The 24,320-nt window shown below is 50.3% G+C and overlaps 1 protein-coding gene across 1 annotated transcript; it reads right to left on the bottom strand.

Moving 5' to 3' along the window:
- Positions 1-1,085: 1,085 nt before the first annotated feature.
- On the bottom strand, positions 1,086-23,346 carry SYMPK (symplekin scaffold protein). Its single transcript, XM_026715402.2, is given in 28 exon segments — positions 1,086-1,369; positions 2,080-2,229; positions 2,231-2,398; positions 2,886-3,026; positions 3,501-3,677; positions 4,454-4,641; positions 5,854-5,955; positions 6,174-6,264; positions 7,539-7,639; positions 7,742-7,850; positions 7,938-8,098; positions 8,764-8,911; positions 9,517-9,630; positions 10,632-10,713; positions 12,090-12,325; positions 13,295-13,445; positions 14,695-14,902; positions 15,923-16,073; positions 16,848-17,002; positions 17,137-17,376; positions 18,042-18,212; positions 18,916-19,165; positions 19,635-19,761; positions 20,201-20,274; positions 20,695-20,748; positions 21,274-21,339; positions 21,827-21,998; positions 23,104-23,346. Coding segments are annotated over 27 exon segments (3,942 nt in total). The 5' UTR covers positions 21,941-21,998; positions 23,104-23,346; the 3' UTR covers positions 1,086-1,156.
- Between the last annotated feature and the right edge of the window lie 974 nt (positions 23,347-24,320).

Genomic DNA, 24,320 nt, shown 5'->3' with positions numbered 1-24,320 from the left:
GAGGTCATCTAGTCTAGCCCCCTGCTGAAGCAGGGCGACCCTAAGAGCATTTCAGACAAGTGACTTGTCTTCTTAATAACCTCCAGTGTTGGAGCAGCCACAACTTCTGGGGGGCAAGTCGTTCCACGGGTTAATTGTTTCAAGAACTGGAAGTTTCTTCTCCTTCCCCTCAAATATTGGGAAGGCTGCTATCGCTAGAGATACCAGCAACGGTTCTTCCCATGTTTTACTCTCCCTGTTGCTCTTCTTTTACATTTTTTCCAAAGTCTCAACATCGTTTTTGCAATTCTATGCCTGTTTATACACAATATACACACACACATACATATATATTTATATATGTATGGCATTCGGCTTTGCTTGGGTATTTTCCCACGTAAAGTTGTAGCGACATTTCAGCAGAATCTCATCTGCCATCATCAGGCTTCTTTTTTATATATATTTATATTTTATATACTTTTATGGTTTATATATTATATATTTTATATATATTATATATTTTTATGGTTTATATATTTTATATATATTATATATTTTATGGTGCAGGTAGCTGGAGCCTGATAGTCCTGCACTCGAACCACTGCACCACCACGGCTCGTGTCCTCGTGCGCCCTGCTCTTGGCTCATACCAAGGATTACATCAGCCTTTCTGGCAGCTGCTGCAGATGTCTGGCTCCTGTTGAAGCAATTAGGGCTCCATCTCCCAGTGACGGTTTGGAAGCCAGGTTTCTCCCAAATCTCCATTTACACCTCTGCTTTTTCCTGCCTGGGTGTAGAATCTTGCTTTTCTCTGCATGAACTTCCATGGATTGGTCAAGCCTGTCAATCTCATTGTGCGCATGTTGTACTCTTGTGACAGTATAAAGGTCATGATAATCAAGACTTCAACCCTCAGCTGGCTGGGGAATTCTGGGAGTTGAAGTCCACACAAGTTGTAATGTTGCTGGGGTTGGAGACCCCCTGGCCAAAAGCAGGAATTCCCCACCACCACCCACCCCTCAGTTTGCCTCCCCCGCTGCTGGTAGGGAAGTGGCTGGACTCTTTGGGGGGCTTCCCTCTGCAGAAAGCACACCAGGGCCAGGAAGGGTAACTGAGATGCTTTATTGGGAAGGCAGAGACCCCCATTTCCCGTTCTCCCACCCAGCCAGCCCCCCCATCAAGTCTCTATCTTCTCCTCTTCCTCAGGGCCAGGCTTGGATGGCGCTGCCGGGGGTTCCTCCGAAGGGCTGGCTGAGCCGGCCTCTGCTGCTGCTTGGCTGTCCTTAGCCGGCTCGTCTGGGACAGGGGTGGGCTGGGCCGGGGCAGGGGTCTTGCTGGAAGACCCCTCGTCTGAGCTGCCGCCGCCGCTGCCTTCCTTGCTGAGCAGCTCCTGCAGGAAAATGAGGCGACATCCATCAGACACAGAACTAGATGTGGGGAAAAAAAAACCCACTGGAAGCCAAGCGGGGAATTCCAGACAAAATGGGTTTGGGGCCAAATAGGAGCCCGAAGGAGTAACCTGGTTTTGGGCTGGGAAACGGTGTGATGACGGCAGCCACAATCGGAGCCAAAGGGGCAACTTGTTTTCCCTGAGGACAGCAAAAACCCCAACCCCAAGAATTCAGTATATTCCATTAAAAAGAGCCAGGTTTGGTCTAGTGGTTAAGGCGCCAGGCTAGAAAGCAGGAGGGAGGGAGTTGTAGTTTGGACTTCGCCATGAAAGCCGGCTGGGTGACTTTGGGCCGATCACCAGGAGGCTGGGAGTTCCAGTCCTGCCGTAGGCACCCAAGCTGGCTTTGGGCCCGTCACCAGGAAACGGTGAGCTCCAGTTCCAGCCCTTAAGCATGAAAGCCGACTGGGCGACTGGGCAAATCACCCGGAGACGGTGAGTTCTAGTCCCCATCTTAGGCAAGAAATCCAGCTGGGTGATTTGGGGCCAACCGCCCCCAGCCCAGCCCACCTCACAGGGTGGTGGTTGTGGGGCAAAAGAGGCGGCTGGGAGATGTGTGACCTCGGCTTGATTTATTCCTCGAAACATCACCAACGCGCGAACTCAACTAAAAACACAAATAGAAAATGGAGGAGAGACGGGGGGGCTACCTTGTTGGGCCAGGGCCCTTCCAAGCTGAAATCCAGCAGGGAGTTCTCCCCGCCAAAGCTCTCTTCCTCCTCCTGCATGCTGATGAAGATGGTGGGGGTCTCGGCTTCGGGCACATCTTCCGGGAGGTCTACCAGCTCCTCGGCAGGGGAGGGGTGGGGAGCCAGCCGGGCGAGGCTGCGGCGGCTGCTGCGGCTGCTGCTGCTGTTTGAGCTTCTGCTCCTCTTCCAGCTGGCGCTTCAGGGCCTTCTCCTGGGCCAGGCGCAGGGCGATCATGTCCTGGGACACCCGAGGCAGCAGCGGCTGGGGCTCCGCGTCCTCCTGGGGATCCGGCAGATTTGGTTTTAGGAGAGGCTCTCTGCGCCTCCAGCGATGTGGGGTCTGTGGGAAGCCAGGGGTCTCCAACCTTGGCCACTTTAAAAAGACTTGCGGACTTCAACTCCCAGCATTCCTCCTCCGGTCAGGTTAGCAGAGGAATTCTGGGAGTTGGATGTCCACAAATCTTACAACTTGCCGAGTTTGAAGACGCTTGTTTTACCTCATGGACGGAGTCCTTTAACATCCAGAAAACTAAACCCCATTTTTAAAAGATGTTGCTTCTGTCCTCTGCCAAACCCAAACCCAAACCGGAAAGCAAAACCCAGATTTTTCTTTTCCTGGGGCCGCTTTCCCACAACTCCCCGCTTCCCTTTTGGCCCACCTCACGCCAAACCCTTGCCCTCTCCCGTTGCCATTCAGTACAATCCTACGAGCGTCCAGTGCAATAATTCAACCCCCCCCCGGCCCCTCCCATCCTCACAGCACTGACCTCCCTCTCTCTCCTCAGGGTCTTCGTCCTGGATGGAGCCGGGCCCCTCCCTTCCTCCGGGGGCTGAAGCTCTTTGCTTTCCGTTTCCTGTTTGATGGTGGCTTCCAGGATGGCCATGATGGAATTGGGGATGTGGGCTTGCTGGGGGGCAAGGAGGACACGGTGTCAACTGGCAGGACTTCAGGCAGCCAAACGAAGGTTACTTACTTATCCAAGACTCCGAAACACAAATGCAAAATAATTCTGGGTTCAGCTTTTAAACTAACGGCCTAGGTCCACTTCTGCTTAACACCTAACTCTCACAGCGCTGTCTTATGCCTAAAGGTATTTACCCATGTAGTAGGGGGTGTGTTATTACTACTATCCTAGTCATCTTTCCTATTACCTTTTCCAATCAGTATCTATGATGACCACTTGGTTGTTTTGCATGACCACTGAGAGCTTCTGTACTGGAAACGAATCCCTTGTGTGTCCAATCACACTTGGCCAATAAAGAATAATTCTAACTCTAGCTCTGATCCAGTTGTGTCCCAGAAGAGTCCTCATTTGAGGGTATATTTGGAAGCTAACGGGGCAAATGGTGCACAGGGATATATTCTGCGTTTTCACTCCTACCTGATGTGGGGTGAAGGAGCGGACATGAGCCAGCAGAGGCTCTCGCAGCTCTGGGCATTTTTCAAAGACGGCACTGAGCTGCTGTGGGGGTAACTGGAGGATGACCTGGAAGGACTGGGGCTTCGTGCGCTGGCAGCATTTGATGAAGCCCTCCCAGACTTTGGGGTACTTCCACACCTGGGAAGAAGCAGAGTTCAGAAATGTGGCTGAGCAACTTGAGTCATCCGTCCATCCGTCCATCCATCCATCCATCCAGTTCATTCAATCAATGTACTGGCCACCCATCTTATCACAAGGTTACTCCGGACAGCTTACAATATAAAAAAAAAACCCTATATAAATAGTACAAAATTATAAAAAGGCAAAATAGGATAAGCTAAAAACAGCGGTCGCCAACCACTGCTGGGCCGCAAGAAAATTTTCATGGGCCACAGAGAAATCTCACCCACAGAGCACACATCCCCCCACAAAGCAATTAATCCAGGCTGCGCCGAAACACAGGGCTGCACCACCCACACGGCCCGTAGGAACGCTCCCCGCCCACTCACTCCTTACCCGGCCGTACAAAGTTGCAACAGCACTGGGGGGGAAAGGTGACTTACGTCCAGTTCTCACACTTAGGAAGGTCGCAGCATCCCCACGCTCACGGGAGCGAACTCTGGGGGCTTGGCAACCCCCCCCCCACTCACAAGGGTTGCGTTATCCTGGGACTGCAACAGGCCAAAGGAGCTCCAGGCAAACCAAAGCAAGTCATCGAAGGGTGGCAATTTGCTTATCCGTGACCCCCCCCACCCCCCTAAAAAGTTTGCCAAATGGGACCAGGGCTGCCTTGCTTTGTGACAGAGAGGTTTGGGGCTCATTGGTGGTCGCAAGTCAAGGATTCACCTTGTGTATGGTTGAAACCCAGCTTCTTAAAGACCCCAGACTCTTTTCCCTGCCCCGCCCCAACTCACCTGCTTCAAAATGAGGCGCGCGAGGATGTTCATGACGAAGCCGCCCAGGCGGGGGTACATGGTCAGGGACTGGATGACCGTCCGCATGAGGAGCATGGGGAGCGGGTTCTGCTCCATCAGCTGCTGCATCACCACGGCCAGCACCTCCGAGGTGTAGACGTTGTGCTCAGCGAAACACAGGTTGGTCGCTGCAAGGCAGGAAAATCGAGGAAGGTGAGAAAAGCCTGCTCTGGGACAAAATGGGGAGGATGCAAAATGGGGGGGGCCCACCACACGTGTCACAAACGTATCCGTTTGAGGGGCCTCCAAGAAACAGGAGCCTCAACTGGGGTGTTAAGTAATCCTTAAGATTGTTCTGGTTCCTGTCAAAGGAAATCAGAAACCCAGACAAGTAAATGATAAAGGTTTATTGCAAGCTTAAGCTCGGGACAAGAATCTGAACGGCCCAAGCAATTCGGTGTAGAGAGAAGAGCCCAAGGAATTCAAGCAAGGCTGAAAAGCAGGATTCGAGGCTGATGACATGTTTGACTCTTCCCTCCCTGGGCTCAGCCTGCTCATCTACTGTACAATCCCCCAAATCTTCAACTGTGGTAAATTCCAGCCTTGTGATAATAAATCCAGCCTCTTCAATTGTGACTGCTTTCTCTGGGGTTTGTCTGAACTGATGTAGGGTTTCCTGTCTGAGCAGGGGGTTGGACTAGAAGACCTCCAAAGTCCCTTTCCAGACGAGAGGCTACACACGTTTGTGTATTTCCTTGAGAGGGTAGCAACCCAAAACACAGAGCCACAATAATGTGAGAATTCCAAGGCTCGCCCGACTATGTACCCTACTGGATATAACGGGTGGCCAATCCAGCGCCCAGTAAATTGGGACATTTCAGTCAATACGGCCTTTGGAGTTCTGGGAGTTGTAGGACCCACCCAATGCCAACTTATAACATATTTCTCTGGTCTTTTTAGAGTTGCCAACAGAAAGGGAGGGGGGAGCAGTGCAGCAGCTTGGAAACCAAAATTGCATTCCATAAATGTTTTCAAAGATAGTAACTAGGTGACCAAAGTTTCTGCCGCAACTGAAGAGCCTGATGAATGACTCTGGGCTATGGAGGTGTCCCATTGGAGGATAGGAATTATGATACACTCAGGGGATGGAGGGAAAACCAGGGTCAAGGGTGACAATGAATGATGTGTCTCAGAGTCAGCTGCACCCAGGCAGTGCCGGACATGTTTAACTCCCAGTAAATCCTTTTTTTTTTTTTTTGAAGTTTTGGAAGTTTGGCTCGAGACTCATGATTTAATTGGGGAAGCTGCTGGAATCCTGACACCCAGGTGCCCCCTTTTAAGGGAACCATGTACCCCAACTGATCTAGTGGAAGGCAAGCAGAGGCCCAGAGGCAGCCAACCTTTGATGATGGACTTCATGTCACACTTGGTGGAATCAATGTTGTGCAGGGCGATCAACAGCTCCCCGGGATTGAGGGGGGACACCGTCGAATTTCCTTCACCTGTTGAAAGGACAGTGAGAGGAATTAGCCCAGGCAGCATCTCCAGAAGCCCAGGGAGCCCGGCCCACGATCTGCCGGAAGACGAAGCAGCTGGGTCCATTTCTTCGGTTTGACAACCTAAGTCCTTCTCCGTCAATCCCTTTCCTGGTCTTGGCATTCGTTCCCCATTGCAAGGGGAACACAAACCCAAGGAGTTTGCAGTCAGGATGGGCTCTTACCATGTTGTGTTCCCAGGAGCCGGTTAAACACTTCCTTCACCACGATGGGATTCAGCTTGATCAGTTTGGGCAACGCCTGGATCACCTCTTTCTACAAAGGGATGGAGGCAGGGGGGAAGAGAGAGAGAGAGAGAGAGAGAGAGAGCACAAATGGGCCGCTATTAGCCTTCCCTTTTCCCCTTCTTCTATCAGTCTTTAGAGGGCGTTGGCTTCTCTGTTACGTCCTCATGGGACAGAGAAGTACCGTCCTGCGGGCCACGGGGCCCTGATCCCCTACTCAACGAAATAAGACACTACCAGCAAATACAGGTAAGTCCTTGACTTACCACGATTCATTTAGTGACCATTTGAAGTTACAATGGCACTGAAAAAAAGCAACCGATCACTTTTCACACTTATGACCGTTGCAGCATCCCTGTAATCACGTGATTGAATTCAGTTGCTTGGCAAGGGACTCGTATTGATGACCGTGGCAGCATCCCAGGGTTGCCTTTGGGGACCTTCTGACAAGCCAAGCCAATGGGGAAGCTGGATTCGCTTAATAACCGTGCGACTCACTTAACAGCTACAGTCATTCACCTAACAACTGCGGCACAAAAGGTTGCCAAACGGGGAAAAATGTATTGAGCAAATGTTTCACTTGGCCGCAAAAACTTTGGGGCTCCACGGTGGCCATAAGTGGAGGACTCCCTGTAATGCACCTTCAAGTGGCCTCACGGAAGAACGCAAAGGGTACAACAAAGGACAAAAAGTTGTGATTTGACGTTCATGCTGTCGGGATTCTTAACCCCACTTAAATCCTGAGTCTCGAGTCAAATTTCTAAAACTTCGAAAGGATTTATTGGAAGTTAACATGTTTGGCACTGCCTGGGTGTAGCTGACTCTGAGACACACCATTCATTGTCACCTTTGACCCTGGTTCTCCCCCACCCCCTGGGTATATCGTAATTCTCCAATGGGACACATCCATAGCCCAGACTTATCAATCATACTCTCGTTAGAATTTTGCTCCGCAGAAACTTCAGTCACCTAGTTACTATCTTTGAAAACATTTATGGAATGCAGTTTCGCTTGCCAAGCTGCTGCACTGCTCTTTCAAACCCCTTTCCCCCACTCCCTTTCTGCTGGCAAGCCTAAAAGGACCATAGAAATATTTTATGAGTTGACACACGCCTTATTTTACCACAACTTATTTTACTGAGAGTATCAGATGTTTATTTTTCTTTCTTTTTTTTCCTTATCCTTCCTTGCTTCTCTTCCCCCTCTTCCTCCCCACTGTCCTATTTACTTTTGCGTCTTGTACCTTATTTATCTTACAACTCCATAAACACCTCATGTGAAATGGGGGAGACCGCAAAGGGTTACCTTTTCCAAGCCGTTGAGAACCGGGATGAGGAATCGGACATCCGGGAGCCTTTTGTTGTAGAGATCTCGGACTCGTTTCACCAGCTCTGGAGACGGAGGAACTGCAGAGGGAAAAAACCACGGTGGCCTTAGAGCGGCCGGAGAGCCCGAGTGGCCTGGGTCAAGGGATGAGGAGTTCCTCCCCTCTTTTAAAGATGACGTACCTTTATCGGTCAGGCTGTGCAGGCAACGGGTCACCAGAGTCTCGGCCCCTTTGGGGCAGTTCTTCACCAGCTTCAGCAGCTCCTGGGAATTCATGCCCATCCCGCGGATCTGGAAATGGGGAAGCGTGAGCAACGAGGGAGGCGAAGGGAAGGGGAAGCCGCTCTGCCCGGGGAGGAGGGATCTCCGCTGACTCACCGGCTGCTCGATCACCCGGAGGATGGTGCGCTTGATGTCGGCAATGGCCTCCGTGTAGACAGACGCCAGCTCGTGGATCAGCTTGTGGTTCTGGGGAAGGAGGGCCAAGTAGAGGTAGAGGCAGTGCTTGATGGTCTCATCGGTCCAGGGGGCGGCCACCTCTGCGAGGGAAAGGAAGGTTGAGAAGGAAAAGGCTAGGTAGCCATGGCCGGGAAGACAAAGGGAGGGAGGGAGGGAGGGAGGTTGGGAAACACGGGCAAGAGGAAAAACAGGCAGAGCTGGGGAGGCGGTGTTAAATGCGTCGTTGGCCTAGAATCGTTACGTTCCCACAAATCAGGAGTCTGGCTGAGGAATTCTGGGAGTTGAAGTGCACAAGTCTTAAAAGTTGCCAAGGTTGGAAACCTCTGATCTAAATCCAACCCTTCTTGAATTCCGTTGACCTGTACCAGGCCCCAATTTAGGGTTTATGGAATTGAAGAGGGGTGGAACTTAAAACTGTGAGAATGTAAGGATTCTAGGCTCGTGGCACACTTAACCCTGCCCCCAATTCTGCCCGAGTTTCTCCTAAAAACCCAGCCAAGCAGAGGGGAAGTGTGGAATTAGTCCTGAGTCCTTGCGCAGCTGCAAGGGGTCCAGAACTGACCACCTCCTTACATTCCGTACAACTTTATCTATCAGTCCAAAGGCTGACAGTATGAGGAGATTCCTGTAGAGTAAGCAGAATGTAATCAAGTAGTGAGCTTGAACTTTCCATGGGTAGATCTGGTTACTTCTGCCTGAAGGCAACCAAGGCCTGTTGGAAGATCTCCTTGCCGGGACTAATTACCTGTATCTTTATCGGCGCCAAAGAGAACGGAAGGAGGGTTGGGGTGGACCAGCAGCTGCAGGTAATTCAGGGCAAATTTCTCCACATATTCCCGCAGGTGGTCCTTCTCGTACATCCGCTTAATGAAGAGGAGGGCCTGCTGACGAACCTGAGATGGAAGCACAACCAGCCCTGAAAGGGTCAGTTTCAAATCCAGCAAGAAGCATCGAGATTGTTTGATTTCTTCTACTTGTCTTATTTACATCTTGCTTTTATTTTTATTTTTTTTTACAAATAACTCAAGGCAGTGAACATATCCAAGGTGAAAACGTGTATTTTTTCCACAACAACCATCCTGTGAGGTTAAGTGAGTTTTGCCCCCGTTTTACGACCTTTCTTTGTCAGTCGTTAAGTGAATCCCTGCAGTTGTTAAATTAGTAACATGGTTAAGTGAAGTCTGGCTTCCCCAGTGATTCTGCTTGTCAGGAGGTCCCAAAAGGGGATCATGTGACCCTGGGACATTGCAACCTTCCAAAATGGGAGTCAGTTGCCAAGCCACCTTGATCACGTGACCATGGCAATGGTCACAAAGTGTGGAAAACCAGCCAAAAATCACTTTTTTTCACGGCCGCTGCAACTTTGAACGGTCACTAAATGAACTCTTGTAAGTCAAACACTGCCTTGTATTGGAAAATTTAGGATTAAAATCATTAAAACAGCTGTACCTGAGACATTTTGGCCCGAAGGTTGACTGTCCCGGGGCAGGAGACTCACCTTGTCCTTCTCGTGGGAGCTGAGGTCCAGCAGGACATGCAGGTATTCAAACTGCCTGGATGGGCGCTTAAAAATCAGATCGCGGAGGGTCGACATGCCCAAATATGTCCGGCTCTGCAAAGCAGCCCAGAAGAAACCACCAGGATGCATTCCGGTCCAAAGATGGAAGGAAAAAAAAATCCCATGAATATTGTTAACAAGTTTTAAAATATTAATTTTCCCAACTTATGCTTTTCATAGGGTGATAAATATTTAGGTGTCTCATTCCAGACAACTGATGTCATGTCCCATCGGAGTCTGAATCAGAGGAGGAAGACGAACAGCTGACGGGGAGTGGGAGTGGGGGTCTGTCGGCTGTGGAGGAAACTGGGGAAGGGCACAGTCCAGCTGGGCATTCAGAGGAAGGCCCAGGCCCACCCCCTCTTCATCCTAACGCACGAAGGGAGGAATGGAGAAGGGAGCAACGTGGGTTGCATGGCTTACGGGGAGGAAAAGGCCCTGATTCCCTTCATTATCCACAGCTGGGAATGAGAGTTTAAAAGAGATGCAAGCTGAGTGCGGGAGGCTGCTGGGAGTAAACATGACTTTATCCTATGTTGTATCCATGGCTTATCTGTGTTCCTGGCTTCTTCCCAACCGTGTGACTTTTGCCGTACCTTCACGTCTAGAATTCTTGCTCCTGCCTTGCCAAACTTATTACTTCAGTTTGGCTTGTTTGGACTTTAAGTTACAGTTTGTGTTGCTCATGTTTTGGACTTAATTTTCTGCAGTCAAAGGCTGTTCCCGAGAGAGTTTTTCTCCAGCCAGAAGGTAACCTGGACATTGGGGGCAAAGTTGGAGCTAATAAAGGGACTCCTACTGATTATCTGACTGGGTTGCCTTTGTGCCACGCCCCTTTGGGTCATCACAACTGAAGTCCAACCTGTGGACTTCAACTCTCAGAATGGCTGGCTCAGGAATTCTGGGAGTTTAAGTCCACAGGTCGTAAAGGGGCCATAGTGACCCACCCTTGAGGTAGTGAAAGGACTTCTGCTTGTCAGCCTGGCTGGGGATGCTGGAATTGGCAGTCCCCCCTTTGAAGGAACATAGTTGGGTTATGGTCTTGGGAGACGCACCTCATCTTCACAATACTTGCGTATGACTTCCAGGGCGCTCTCCGTGATCAGGGGGGCTTCAAGAACCACCTTGGTGAAGATCCTACAAGAGACACGATGGAAGCAAACCCAGAGAAAGTCAAGAATTTAGAGCGAACGATCAGGAGAAGATCAACGTAAGTCATGCTTCCACTAGAACAAGTGAGCTGCACCATTTTCAGCCAGCAAAAGTTGATGACAAACTTCTCAATAAAAACGGAGGACGCAGGAGGAAACAAGATTTTTAAATGATTTACACGGATATCATTCGGACGAGGAGCCTTTTCAAAATCATCAGACATTTTATCGGAGGAGAGGGAGCAACCTGATGCCCCGTCTTCAAACAATTCTTGTCCCTTCAAAATAATTCTAAAACTAGGAAGAAAAACCAGGAAAGCCAGTTTAGTCTTGTGGTGAAGGCACCAAGCTAGAAACTGGAAGATGGTGAGTTCTCGTTCCGCCTTAGGCATGAAAGCCAGCTGAGTAATACAGGATCAAACACGAGGAGACTGGGAGTTCTAGTCCCACCTTAGACATGAAAGCCAGCTGGGTAATATAGGATCAAACACGAGGGGACTGGGAGTTCGAATCTCACCTTAGGTGTGAAAGCTGGCTAGGTGACTTTGGGCCAATCACCAGGAGACTAGGAGTTCTAGTCCCACCTTAGGCATGAAAGCTGACTGGGTGACTTTGGGCCAATCACCAGGAGATTAAGAGTTCTAATCCTGCCTTAGGCACGAAAGCTGGATGGGTGACTTTGGGCCAATCACCAGGAGATGGTGAGTTCTTCTAGTCCCACCTTAGACATGAAAGCTGACTAGGTGACTTTGGGCCAATCACCAGGAGGCTGGGAGTTCTAAGTCCCACCTTAGGCATGAAAGCTGACTAGGTGACTTTGGGCCAATCACCAGGAGGCTGGGAGTTCTAGTCCCACCTTAGGCATGAAAGCTGACTAGGTGACTTTGGGCCAATCACCAGGAGGCTGGGAGTTCTAGTCCCACCTTAGGCATGAAAGGTGACTTTGGGCCAATCACCAGGAGATTAAGAGTTCTAATCCTGCCTTAGGCACGAAAGCTGGATGGGTGACTTGGGCCAATCACCAGGAGACAGGGAGTTCTAGTCCCACCTTAGGCATGAAAGCTAGCTGAGTTATTTTGGGCCAGCCTGTCTCTCTCAGCCCAGCTCACCTCGCAAAGTGGTTGTTGTGGGGAAAGGAGGAGGGGGAAGGCGGGACACAAATAAACAGATCCAGCTGATTCTTGTGCCAATTTCAAAACCAACCCTTTCGAACCCGAGAGATTTGCTAAAACTCGGGGGCAGCTCTAAATTAAGAACCCTGCTGGTAACTGGGAAGTAAAAAAAAAAAAAAAAATCCCCCAGCCTCCCCCAACCATCACCACGTCCATCCAGCTTGCCGGCTCTGCAGAGCCACCGACTCACCCATCCTTCTGGTCGGGCTTCTCCTGCAGGCCGGAGAGGAGGCCGATGAGACATTCATCGTAGTTGTTGAGGGAGCCGGTGGGGTATTGGCTCAGGTAAGTGTTGTACTCCTGGTAGAGCCAGGCGAAGGCCAGGTCCAGCCGGTTACGGATGTCGTCCAGGATGAAGGCCAAGATCTCCTGCTTCAGGGGGACCTCAAACTGGGTCACCAGGGAGGAAAGGATCTTCACCCGGGCCTGTGGGAGGGAAGGCCGCGTGATTTCACCACCGGGTTTCCCAGGGTGGCCATCTTGGCCCCTCTACTGACCTCAAGTGGCCCCAAACCTTTCCACCTTGGGTGTGCGTGTGTGTGTGTGTGAGAGAGAGACACCAGAGATGGTATTCAGCCAGTTAGGGTTAGGGTTCTGGAGAACCGATAGTGGAAATTTTGAGTAGTTCAGAAAACCAGCCAATCCCGCCTCTGACTGGCCCTGCCAACCCCATCTATGCTCCGCCTCCCATCGAGTCCCAGCTGATCGGCTGTGTCTCCTTTGGTTGCCCTGCACAGGAGAAGGGAGCTGGAAAGCAGGTTAGTGGGATGGAGAGCAGAGGTGGTATTCAGCCAGTTCTGACCAGTTCTGGAGAACCAGTAGCGGAGATTTTGAGTAGTTTGGAGAACCGGCAAATACCTCCTCTGACTGGCCCCGCCAACCCCATCTATTCTCTGCCTCCCATTGAGTCCCAGCTGATTGTCTGGGTCTCCTTTGGTTGCCCTGCACAGGAGAACGGAGCTGGAAAGCAGGTCAGTGGGGGGTGGGAAGGGGGACTTTGCAGTAGCCTTCCCCGGCCACACCCACCAAACCACGCCCACAGAACCGGTCGTAAAAACAATTTGAATCCCACCACTGGTGAACACACAGTTCCATGTGTACACACGCCCTCCACTTGCTCGATGGGAGCTTTGCATGCGAGCCGAGGATGCTTGTACTTGCACGCGAGGCTCCTCTCGCACGAGCAGCAGGCACTTCTGTGCACGTGTGCAAAGCTCTGCTCGTACGAGCATAGGATGCAGGGGCTTGCGCACAAGGCTCCATTCGTGCACACTGGCCTGCCGCTCGCAGACATGCGTGTTTGTGGCGTTTGCCCATCTCTCCCACCGTCGGGTTTCAAACAGGCCACGGTCCGGTAATGGCCCAGTGCCCGTGGGTGGGGGACCACCAACTTACATGCGCCGCCCCACTGTAAGCCACGGCCTTCTCGGAGCGTAGGATCCGCTTGACAGCTGCCATTTTGAGCTTCTCCTTCTGGGTGTCCGTGAGAGGCTTGATCACGTCACTCAGGCGGAAGATCTTCTTGCGACCGCTGGCACCCGCCAGCCTGCAACACAACCGCAGCAAGGCCAGCCTTTCAGAGGGGGCGGGGCCTGGCGGGGGAGAGGGAGGAGGGGGCTTCTCCCAAATGCAGGGGGGCGTCTATTGGCAGGGTAGTCGTGCAACCATCTGTTTAGTGCAGAGGTCCCCAAACTTGGCAACATTAAGACTTGTGGACTTCAACTCCCAGAATTCCCCAGCCAGCATTGCCTGCTTTTCTCTCTCTCTTCATCTCCTAAAGTGGAGAGAGATTGCAGAGGAAGGGATTGCAAGAGAGTAAGCTCTGCCGGCTGGGGGGTTCTGGGAGTTGAAGTCCGCCAGCCTTAAAGGGGCCAAGTCTGTTTAGTGAATCGTTTGAAGTTATAACAGCACTGAAACACATGACTTTGGACTGTTTCACACACTTACGACCACTGCAGCATCCCCAATGTCAGGGGGACAGGGGTCAACATTTGGATGCTTGGCATCCAACTCGCATTTATGATGGTCGGAGTGATGTGATCCTCTTTAGCGGCCTCCTGAGGAGCAAAGTCAGCAGGGAAGCCAGATTCACTTAACCACCAGGTTAGTAACTTAACTGCAGGGATTCACTTAACAACCGTGCCAAGAAAGGTGGTAAAATGAGGCAAAATTCACTTAACCAATTTCTCACTTAGCAACAGGAATGTTGGGCTCAGTTATGGCCGTAAGCCAAGAACTATCTGTATTGGCAAAAACCCATCCATCCATCTATCTGTCTATCATCCATCTATATATATTTCACATACCCGTCTATCAATGTATATTTCATATAATCTATATTATATATCAATATTACCTATCAATACCTACCTATCAATGCTGTCTGTCTGTCTGTCTATCTATCTACTATCATCTGCTATCTTTCTACCTCTCATCTATCCATCCACCCATCCCATTTCTATAGCGACGCATCTCAAGCAATGACTCTGGGCTGCTTATAATTCTAAAACTAGACAATCGAAGCGTCCCAAAGAAATACACGGAGCAGCTGAGACGCTTGGCTGAGTATCCCTAAGGCCCAGAGGCAGGAGGGCCCTGAGCACAATTCGAACCCACAGGCTTGGGAGCCCAGCCGGGGTTTTCAAAGCCTTATGAAAAGCCAACAGGGGTGGGGCCCTGCTAATTCTCCCAGGCCAGGACCTTCCACGCATTCTGCCCGCCTCTTGTCTCTCGTATTGCCAAGTCTCTCGCACCCTCCCGTCAGGCCACCATGGGGCGTTTCTGCTAGCGCTCACCTTGGCTGGGTGGAAGGAATGATAGGTTCCGGGCGCCGCTTGGCCTGCGGGGCTTCCGTGGAGGGAGAGGCCGGGCTCGCAGCTCCCACCACGGAGATGGCCTGGCCGAGGTTAAGGGTGGAAAGGCGTCGCTTGATCAAGACGCCTTCCGGCTTGGCTATCTTCTCTCCTTTTATGACTTCTTTGGCCTGTTTGATCTGCTCTACTCCTGCCAGGGAGAACGGGAGAGTTCACAGCTGACCGGTGGCAACCCCGTTGTCAGGATTCCAGCCGTTTCCCCATTTAAATCCGGAGTCTCGAGCCAAACTTCCAAGACTTAAAAAAAGATTTATTGGGAGTAAACATGCCAGCACTGCCTGGGTTTAGCGGATTCTGAGACACCTCATTCATTGTCACCCTTGACCCTGGTTTTTCCCCCACCCCCTGGATGTATCGTAATTCATATTCTCCAATGGGACACATCCATAGCCCAGAGTCATCAATCATGTTCTCCAATTAGATTTTTGCACGGCACAAACTTCAGTCACCCAGTTACAATCTCTGAAAAACTATGAATGGAATGCACTTTCGATTCCAAGCCCACTGCCTTTCTGTTGGCAACTCTAAAATGGGCATAGATGTGCTTTATGAGTTGACACCCGTTCACGTTAAGGGATTAGTGCAGGCTTTCTTTCCCAACTTCGGACAGGTGGACTTCAACTCCCAGAATTCCCCAGCTGGCGTGACTCCCCCACCCCCCGTGATCACGTGACCTCAGGGCACTTGCAACCCTCATCAATGTGGAGTCAGGTGTCAAGCATCCAAATGCAAATCATGTGACCACAGGGATACTCCCTGACGGTTGTGAGTATGAAAAGGGGTCATAAATCACTTGCTTCAGTCGCCATGGCGACTTTGAGGGATTGTTTAAACGAGGGGTCTCCAACCTTGGCCACTTTAAGCCTGGTGGACTTCAACTCCCAGAATTCCTCAGCCAACCATGGTAACTTTAAGACTTGTGGACTTCAAATCGCAGAGTTTCCCAGTCAGCATTGCTTTGCTGGCTGAGGAATTCTGGGAGTTGAAGTCCACCAGTCTTAAAGTGGCCAAGTTTGGAGACCCCTGGTTGAAACAGAGGGCTATATAAGGCGACCACTTCCTGTACCCGAGAGCATCCCTCAACTTCCCTCCCCGCAAAGTCTGTGATGGCAGCCACGCGGCTCCACTGAGGCTCCCTGGGCAGACCTACCTGGCCCCAGGCCACCTGCGGTCATCTGGGTGGCCATCAGCCGTGCCAAGTGCTTGATCTGGACTTCGGTCCCAGCGGATTCCACCGGTGTGTACGTCGCTTGGAAGGATGCCGGCATGTTCTCTGGGAGGTACACCATGCTGATGAGCACCTGCGGGCGGAAAAACACCCGACAGGAAGCCCGGTCGGTCAAGGAGAGGAGCAGAAAGTCAAGAAAGATGGGGAGGGGATGGATTGGGAAGGGAGGGGAGGGGAAGCCATAACCTTTAGTATCCTTTTTCTATACAGGAAGTCCTCCACTCACAAGCGAAACTTCTGTTGTTAGGTTACACTTGTTAAGTGAGTTTTGCCTCATTTTACGGCATTTCGTGCCATAGCTGTGAATAAGTGGATTGTGTCAACTAATAAATTAGTAACCTGGTTGTTAAGTGAATCTGGCTACCCACTGACTTTGCTTACCAGAAGGTTGCAAAAGGGGATCACGAGAGCCCAGAACACTGCAACCGTCATAAATTTGAACCAGTTGCCAAGATACACAAAGCTAATAGTGCAATATAATGTAGGAAGAGCAGTAGTGTAACCTAGTGGATTCCATCTACATTTTAAACTTGCTGAATAAGCAATAAGCCCCCCCACCCCAAACTCCACGACTAAAGCGAGAAGCCACATCAATCCCCACACCAGCAGAGGGACAATTGTTGATTCTGGTTCCAGAATAAGACCAGTCCTTTCCCAGGATAGGGTGGCTGGCTGGGGAATTCTGGGAGTTGAAGTCCCCAAGCCTTAAAGCTGCTCTGGTTGGAGAGCCCTCGGCTTCTCTGACACCAAGGATTAAGTCTCTCTGGGGGGGGCAGAAAATGCTCACAGAAAAAAAAACAAAAAACCCCAAGAGCCGGTTCAGCAACTGAACCCCAAAAGTACCCACCAAGTTGGCCACGTTATCGGGAGTCAAAAGAGGCTGCAGAAACTCGGCTGTGATGTCGATATCGGATTGCGTGCTGCTCTGAATGGAGGGCTTGGGGGTGGGCACCGGCCCCTGCTCCAGGTCTTTGTCCTCGTCGTCCTCCTCAAGGGGGGGTTCTGCAACCAGGAGGAAGAGGAGGAGGAGGAGGGAAGTTGCACCAGGCTGACCCTCATCGGTCTTCGGGGAAAGAGAACGCCCTCCACCCCCCCGCCACCCGCAAGGCCTCCAGGCCCTTTCAAAGACCGCTCACCTATCTTCATTTTTTTCAAAGTGGGGTCGCTCTCGTCGCGGGGCCGTTTGCGCAAGTCCTTCAGGTTGGGCATATTGCGGGTGATTTCGGCCTGCTGGGTGCCCAGGTCCATCAGCAGGGTGGTGATCTGGGCCTGGAACTCGACGGAGGCCGGGTGCTTCAGGACGCTGAGCAAGTGGAGCTTGAGGTTCTTGCGGACGCTGCTCACCTGGGACTTGGCCAGCGTGGGAGGGAGGTTGGCTGTCGGCGGGACAGAACCGTAAGCAGGTGAGACACCCAGAAACGGGAAGGATTCCCCCGGGTTCTCCCCCAGGGGGAAAAGGCTGGAGGGAGAGAACTAGAGGGGGAACTATTGAGAAGGTCACAAGGCTACTCAATCAATACTACGACTACTAGAAGAGAAACAGGGACTTCTAGTTCACCCTATACCTTCACAGTCCCTCTTTGGGGTTGGCTAAGGGAGCCAATTAAAACAATCCCCTCAAATCTGTGTAGAGAACCAACCATCAGCCTTCAGCTTAAATTGATAAAGAGGCCATAACAACAACGATCTGAAGAACCAAAGAATGTCCCGTTTCATGACCATTCTCGCCACACCGTTCTTAAGTGCATCACTGCAGTTGTTCAGTTAGTAACACGGTGGCTAAGGAGGAACTTCCTAATGGTGAGAACGATGAACCCGTGGCAGGGCTTGCCTCCAGAGGTCAGGGGTGCTGCTCCAACACTGCAGCTTTTTAAAGAAGAGGCTGGACAACCATCTGTCCGAAACGGTCTAGGGTCTCCTGCTGGAGCAGGGGGTTGGACTAGAGGACCTCCGAGGTCCCTTCCAACTCTTATTATTCTACGTCGTAGACCACTTGAAGTGTACAGCCAAGCCGCTGATGCAGTGACTCTGGCTGGCTTACCGTGCAGCGTCTCGTAGGCCTGGATCACCTCCGACATGAACATCGGCCGCTGTCGGGCGATGGAGGCCAGGGAGCCCAGGGCCGCTGTCAGGTTGATGCTGGAGATGGCTGGGTGGACCATGAATTTCAGCAGCTGCTCCAGCGCTGCCTTCCCTTCCTCCCACAGGGCATCTGGGGCGGGGGGGGCGGGGGTGGGAGAGAAAGGGACTTAGCAGAAACCCACTTATAAACGATTACCTGTCAGGCCCCAAGAATCAAGGAGGACACCTAATGACTTCTTAAGCCGACTTCTCTTTTATTCCCTGCCTGTAGACAGAATCGTGCCACACTAAAGCAGCCGGCTACCTCCCCAAGCCTATTCTTAGAGAACTGTCAGGGAGGAGCTGTCTTCGCTCTTTCTCTCTCACACCAACTCTCTGAACTGACTTCGTTTCTTGGCTCTTCTGGAATGCAGCCCCTCCCTCCGGCCCACCACATTCCATCACCTATGCATTATTCCGCTGGTTAAACCTCTAGCCTGCCTTTCCTAAAGCGGCGGCACATATACAACACTCCCCAGGCCCCCACCGATGGGATTTTCACAACAACCGGGACAGGTGAAGGTTGGGCTGAAAGCAACTGGCCCCAAAGTCCTCCTGTGAACTTCCAAATGTCCGAAGGTATTTTCAGTCTGGCTTTCCAACGTGTCTCAACTCGGGCAACTTTCAGATGTGTGGACTTCAATTCTCAGAATTCCCACGCATCTTAAAAAGTTGTCAAAGTTGAAAAACTTGGCCGGATCCAAGGGTGGGCAATTCATTTTCTCAAGAGGCTGCGTGAGGAACTGGGATTGCAATAGAGAAGTCACCACCGCTGTGCCACCGGGGCTCCTTACTGTATTTGATGTACGTGTGGTCTGTGGGAACCCGGTCGAGGCTGATGTCGTTCTCGTGTCGCTTGGGCACCTCCGATTCCGGCATGCGGGGTGAGAGGGTGATGATCAGGCCCTCCACGAACTTGATGGCGTGAGTGCGTATGCCGTCGTTGTCGGAGTCCAGCAGCTGGATGATTTCATTGGCCATGGCCGAGACCATCTCCCAGCAGGCTTCCTGCATCTCGTTGATCACCCTGGACTTCACCATCCACTGGGCAGCGAAACAAAGGAAGAGAGTCTGTGAGCAGCTCCGCATCCTAGCCAGACCAGTTTAGGGGGGGCACAGGTAGCGAAGGGACGCTCGCTACAATCCTGTACCCTCATGACCCCATCCACTTCCCACTCAGGGGTTTTTGTGCCCTGTTCACTTGGGCCCATCCCGTTCCTCTAAGACGGTGCAAATCTCAGGTTCCACTTTTCATTTCAAGAAGTGAGGAAGATGTCGGGAGAACTCCCAGTCAAATTGGAAGGAAGGGTCAAGTGAGGCTCTAGCTTGGAGTCCTTGTATAGCTGCGAGCCTTATCTGGTTGTTCCCACGGAAAAGCAAGCAGCCTGAGGAGATTCTTGTAACACAGGCGGGAGACAATAAAGTTGACTTTCCTTATTCGCAAGTGGCTCTGGTTGTTTGCCTCTCACGGGTGAGCAGGCAAGCTACTTTGGCCCCCTGGGGATCAGCTTACCTGTAGGGCCACTTTATAGAGCTGAGTCATGGCCAGGATGGCCTTCTTCACCACGTTGACATTCTCATCCCTCAGCAGCATATTCAGGTTGGCAATGAGCTTGAGCAACAGCTCCGTGTCCCGTTTGCTGAAGAGAACAAATTCAAAAACGGAAATAAAATCAAAAGAGGACGAGCCACCAAGGCCGTTACAGAAAAAAAAAAGGAAGCGCTTCAGGAACCAGGTCAAACGGCCTGTCTCTACCTCAGAAGCATGAGGATGGATCAAAATGGCAAATTCTCCTGGCCTTTCGAAAATGGATAAAACAGGGCTCTCCAAACTCGGTAGCTTTCAAGACTTGTGGACTTCAACTCCCAGAATTCCCCCAGCCAGCCGTGCTGAAAGTCCTCCTTCTGCCTTTTAATTAACTTTTAGTGTTGGATTTTGACTATCTTTGCCTTTACTTTGTTATGTTCTGTTTTTATGTTTTTGATTTGTACCCCACCCTGAGCCCCTCTTTAAGGGAGAGAGGCAGTTTCTAAATTTGATAAATACATAAGCAAATGAAAAGGACACCATGGACTTACCAGGCTTCCTCTATGAACCCGATTACAAATTTCCGCACCTCGACGGACTTATCTGCCTGGAAAGCGATGATTTCCTACAACAGAAAAAGGGGTTTCGTGGTTGTTTGGCCTTTTCAGTCCCCCGCCCCACAAAAAACACATCTCACTGTGAGCCAAGTTGGAACAGAGCTTGAGTAATAGACAGGAGCAAGCAAGAAAGGAGACTAAGAGTCCAGTTCCAGCAGCCACCATCTCCTTACTCCTTGGTTATTCTGGAAGGGATTACTCAAATCCAACTGGTTGGCCCAAGTTAACAGAATAACAAAGTGGGAAGAGGTCTTGGAGGTCTTCTAGTCCAACCCTCTGCCAAGCAGCAGACCCTAATCCATTTGAGACAAACTGATGTACAATCTCATCTTAAAACCCACCAATGGTGGATATTATGGGCAGGAAGAATCGCAAAGCAGATTATATGAAGAAAAGGAGATTTCTATGAAGATTCCCAGCCAACTTACATCCAGGAAGTTATCCAGCAAGGTAGGGTCCTTGTTTATAATCAATTCCTGGACCTGGGAAAAGGAAAAGAGAAAATGAAGAATAATACAGGCAAGCAAGAAGGAAAAACTGGAAAAATCCTTCTGGCACATCATTCGAGTATTTGAATCGCTATTTGAGTCTTCCTGTCTGCCATCAGCCTTAATAATTTGCTGAAGATTATTACCTATGATTTTAATCCTCGAATTCAGCATTTCTCAACTTTTAAGACGTGTGGTCTTCAACTCCCAGAATGTCGAATTCAACTCCTAGAATGCTGGCTGGGGAATTCTGGGAGTTGAAGTTGACACATCTTAAAGTTGCCAAGATTGAGAAAATACCGCTGTAATCGGATAACTGTAATACATGGTAAAGGTAGTTCTCCACTTAAGGCCACAGCTGAGCCCATTGGGCTATTCAAACCCATAAAAACTAAACTGGAGGAAGTTAGGCTGTTGGCTCCCCTAACAGGGTTTCAACTGGCTTGCCAGAGAGGAGACCATTTAACTGAAGAAAGCCGGGTTTCAAATTCAAGAGAAGGAAAAAGTTATTTCACTCACTTGTTTAAGGATTGTGATTTTAGACTCGTTGACTATTAAGGCAGCTTGATTCAGCAAATCTACAACCTGGTTATTTAAAAAAAACAAAAAAGGGCAAAATCAGTATCAGGAACAAAAAGAAAATCCAGAGAAGTCTATTATATGTATGGGAAAATAGTGGGTGTAATAAATTCTAATAATTGATGTAAAAGAGATTGAATGGAAAAGAGATTGAATTTTAAAAAGCCATGATTTTCTTGCCAATGTGACACTGTGATTGGAAGAACAAACGGATTGAAGGATCAAAGTTACAGGGTGGGGGAATTATGGCCCCTTTATGACCTGTGGACTTCAACTCCCAGAATTCTGTCGGACTCAGGAATTCTGGGAGTTGAAGTCCACAGGTCGTAAAGGGGCCCTAGTTGCCCATTCCTGCTATGGAGGAAGATGGGAAGAAATTGCAAAGATGGGGACTCAGTTAAATCCCAACTGGTTTTAAGATGATGGGTCCAGACTGAGCTCCCATCATGGCAACATGGGTTCCCTTTCAAGCTTTGTATCCTGGGAGTCTTACTTTCTCCGACGTGGTCATGGTGTCAATCTCTGCCGTTTCCTCTCCCGAAAAGAACTGGGAGGCAATGCTCATCCGTAAAAGGCCAGGGTCTCCCACCCCACTTGTGTTCGCCATGGCTTCCCACCCTCGATCAAGTCGACAATGGACAAAACCCAGCCAAGCAAACCGAGACCTAGGAAGAAAGCAGAGGGCATCTGGTTAAAGCAAGCTAGGAAGAAACTAGTAGTAATTCGAGAGAGTAACTTGCAAATATCCGATCTTGGAAGTACTGTTGAACAGAGTTTCTTAACCAGCAAAGTTAATAGGTATGGACTTCCAACTCCCAGAATCCCCCAAGCTCCCAGGGATTCCTCAGTGGCGCAGTGGTTAGAGTGCCGTACTGCTAGGTACTTCTACTGCAATTTGGCAGATCGAATCCCACCAGGCTCAAGGTTGACTCAGCCTTCCATCCTTCCAAGGTGGGTAAAATGAGGATGCAGACTGTTGGGGGCAAGAGGCTGACTCTGTAAAACCGCTTTGAGAGGACTGTAAAGCACTATAAAGCAGTATATAAGTCTAAGTGGTATTGCTATTCCCCAGCCAGTTGGGTAATTTGCTGAGGTTGGCAAACACTGGTCTAAAAAGCAGATTTAACAAATGGGTATTTATGATTTCTCCTGCAGGAGCTGCTCCATTCAATCGCTCTGGGTCTTGTGGCAGTGTGTTCCACAGGGTCACAGCGGTTCTGGATGAGCCCCTGAAAGGCAGATTGCTTTGGAGGGTGGCTTCCATTTGTCGCGCTGGCTGGGGACGATAGGGGTACGGGCTGGCTGGGGATGATGGAAGTTTAGTTTACTTTATTGTCCTTGCATCTTGAACCACGAAATTAAACGCCATCTTCAGTGCACATTACAGCTTTGAAAACAGAAGACAAACACCCATCCTTCCCATTCTGTACAATTGAATGGAAAACCCCTGATACTGCATTAAAACTGCACTAGGCTTGAATATAGTTACTGTACACACTGGCTGGGGAGGATGGGGGCACAGGCTAAGTAGGGATGAGAAGGCTGGCTGGGGATGATGGGGTACGTCCACCGCCTCCAGAAGGCCACTCACTGACCCGTCCGAGGGCCATCTCGCCCTAAGTGCCCCCCCCAAAAGTCCAACCATCGCAGCCGCCTCGACCCCCCCACCAGATGACCCCCCAGTCCCGGGGGGTGGGGTCTGACACCCCAACGGGCCCTTTCCGTTTCCATGACAACTGCTAGGCCTCTTTCAGCGCGGCCTCCTCTTACCAGCAAGAGCCGGGCAGCGCCTTTCCTTCGCCTCAGAAAGCGAAAACTAATTTCTTGACTTTCTGTTTCTTTCCCCCCAATCCTCCCCTCCCCTTTTAATTCTTTTAGTCAAGCTTCCGCAAGACCCTCAGGTTGGCAAACGCAAATCCCCCTCGCCTTGAGTGACTCACCACCGCGCGTGCGCAAAGAGCAACGCCTCCTGGGTAGCGTAGTTCGCTCCGGACACCCCTCAAAGGCGGGCCCGGCTCGCTTCTCCCTTTCCTTTTAAAGGGGAGGGGAGGGAGGGGGGAGGCTAAGCGCGGGCCGCAATGCACCCTGGGACGGTCGAGTGGCGTCTCGCGCTCCTATCGTCCAGGAGGCGCGCGGCGTGCAAAGGGTTCTGGGAGGCGTAGTTTTCCTCACGCGGGAACGTGCGTCGCCGCGGGGAATTCTGGGGAGCCTGGAAGCGCCTCCATTTTATAACGTTCGGGGAAAATGTGAGGGAAATTGCGCGGCTCTCATTAGGAGAAGGAGGGGCCTTGTTGGGACCCCGTTGGATTGTTTTTTTTTCCTCAGGAAATATTTCAGACAGGGTTAGGATTGTCCTTTTAAAAGTATTTTGGAATTTTGTATTTTAACCATTATTTGAATATGCTAAACTTTACCTCAAAAAAAACAAAAAAAAAGGAATATGTCAGACAGCGAACTCATTTACACATATTGCCCACAACTGCCGTGAAAAGTTGAAATACAAAAGGAAAGGAAAGGCATAAAAATACAAACAGCTGGCTTGGATCGTTAGTAAAAAAAAGTAATAAAGATGGGATACAAAGAAAAGTAAATAAAAGCAAGGTAATGCCAAAAGACTGCAATATTTGAATTTTAAAAAGTGAAAAGGGGAAAAAAAACCATAGGAAAGATTATATAGCCATCTACTCATGGCGACTGTAAGCGGCTTGCAGAAAATAAAAGTAGTATAGAAGAAATAAAAATAATTTTAAAAATAAAATAATATCCTGCCCTTCCATTTGTATCCCTAACCACAAGCCGCCGTTTGGCTGTTTGAACTTTGCATCTGACGTTAATTGTTATTATTTTTTAACTGGGGTTCTAAAAACCATATTCCAGCTTCTAATAGCAGGTAAAAATAGCCCATGGTGTTGTCCGGAGTGGCACCTTCCTCATCAGAGGACAAAGTCCAGAGCAGGTGTGCACAACTGTTAGAAGGAAAAGGACCA

The sequence above is a fragment of the Pseudonaja textilis genome, chromosome 10 (assembly GCF_049901715.1).
Source record: "Pseudonaja textilis isolate UNSWEBS1 chromosome 10, rPseTex1.2, whole genome shotgun sequence".
Lineage (NCBI taxonomy): Eukaryota > Metazoa > Chordata > Lepidosauria > Squamata > Elapidae > Pseudonaja > Pseudonaja textilis.
This window is presented reverse-complemented; position numbering and strand designations above follow the sequence as displayed.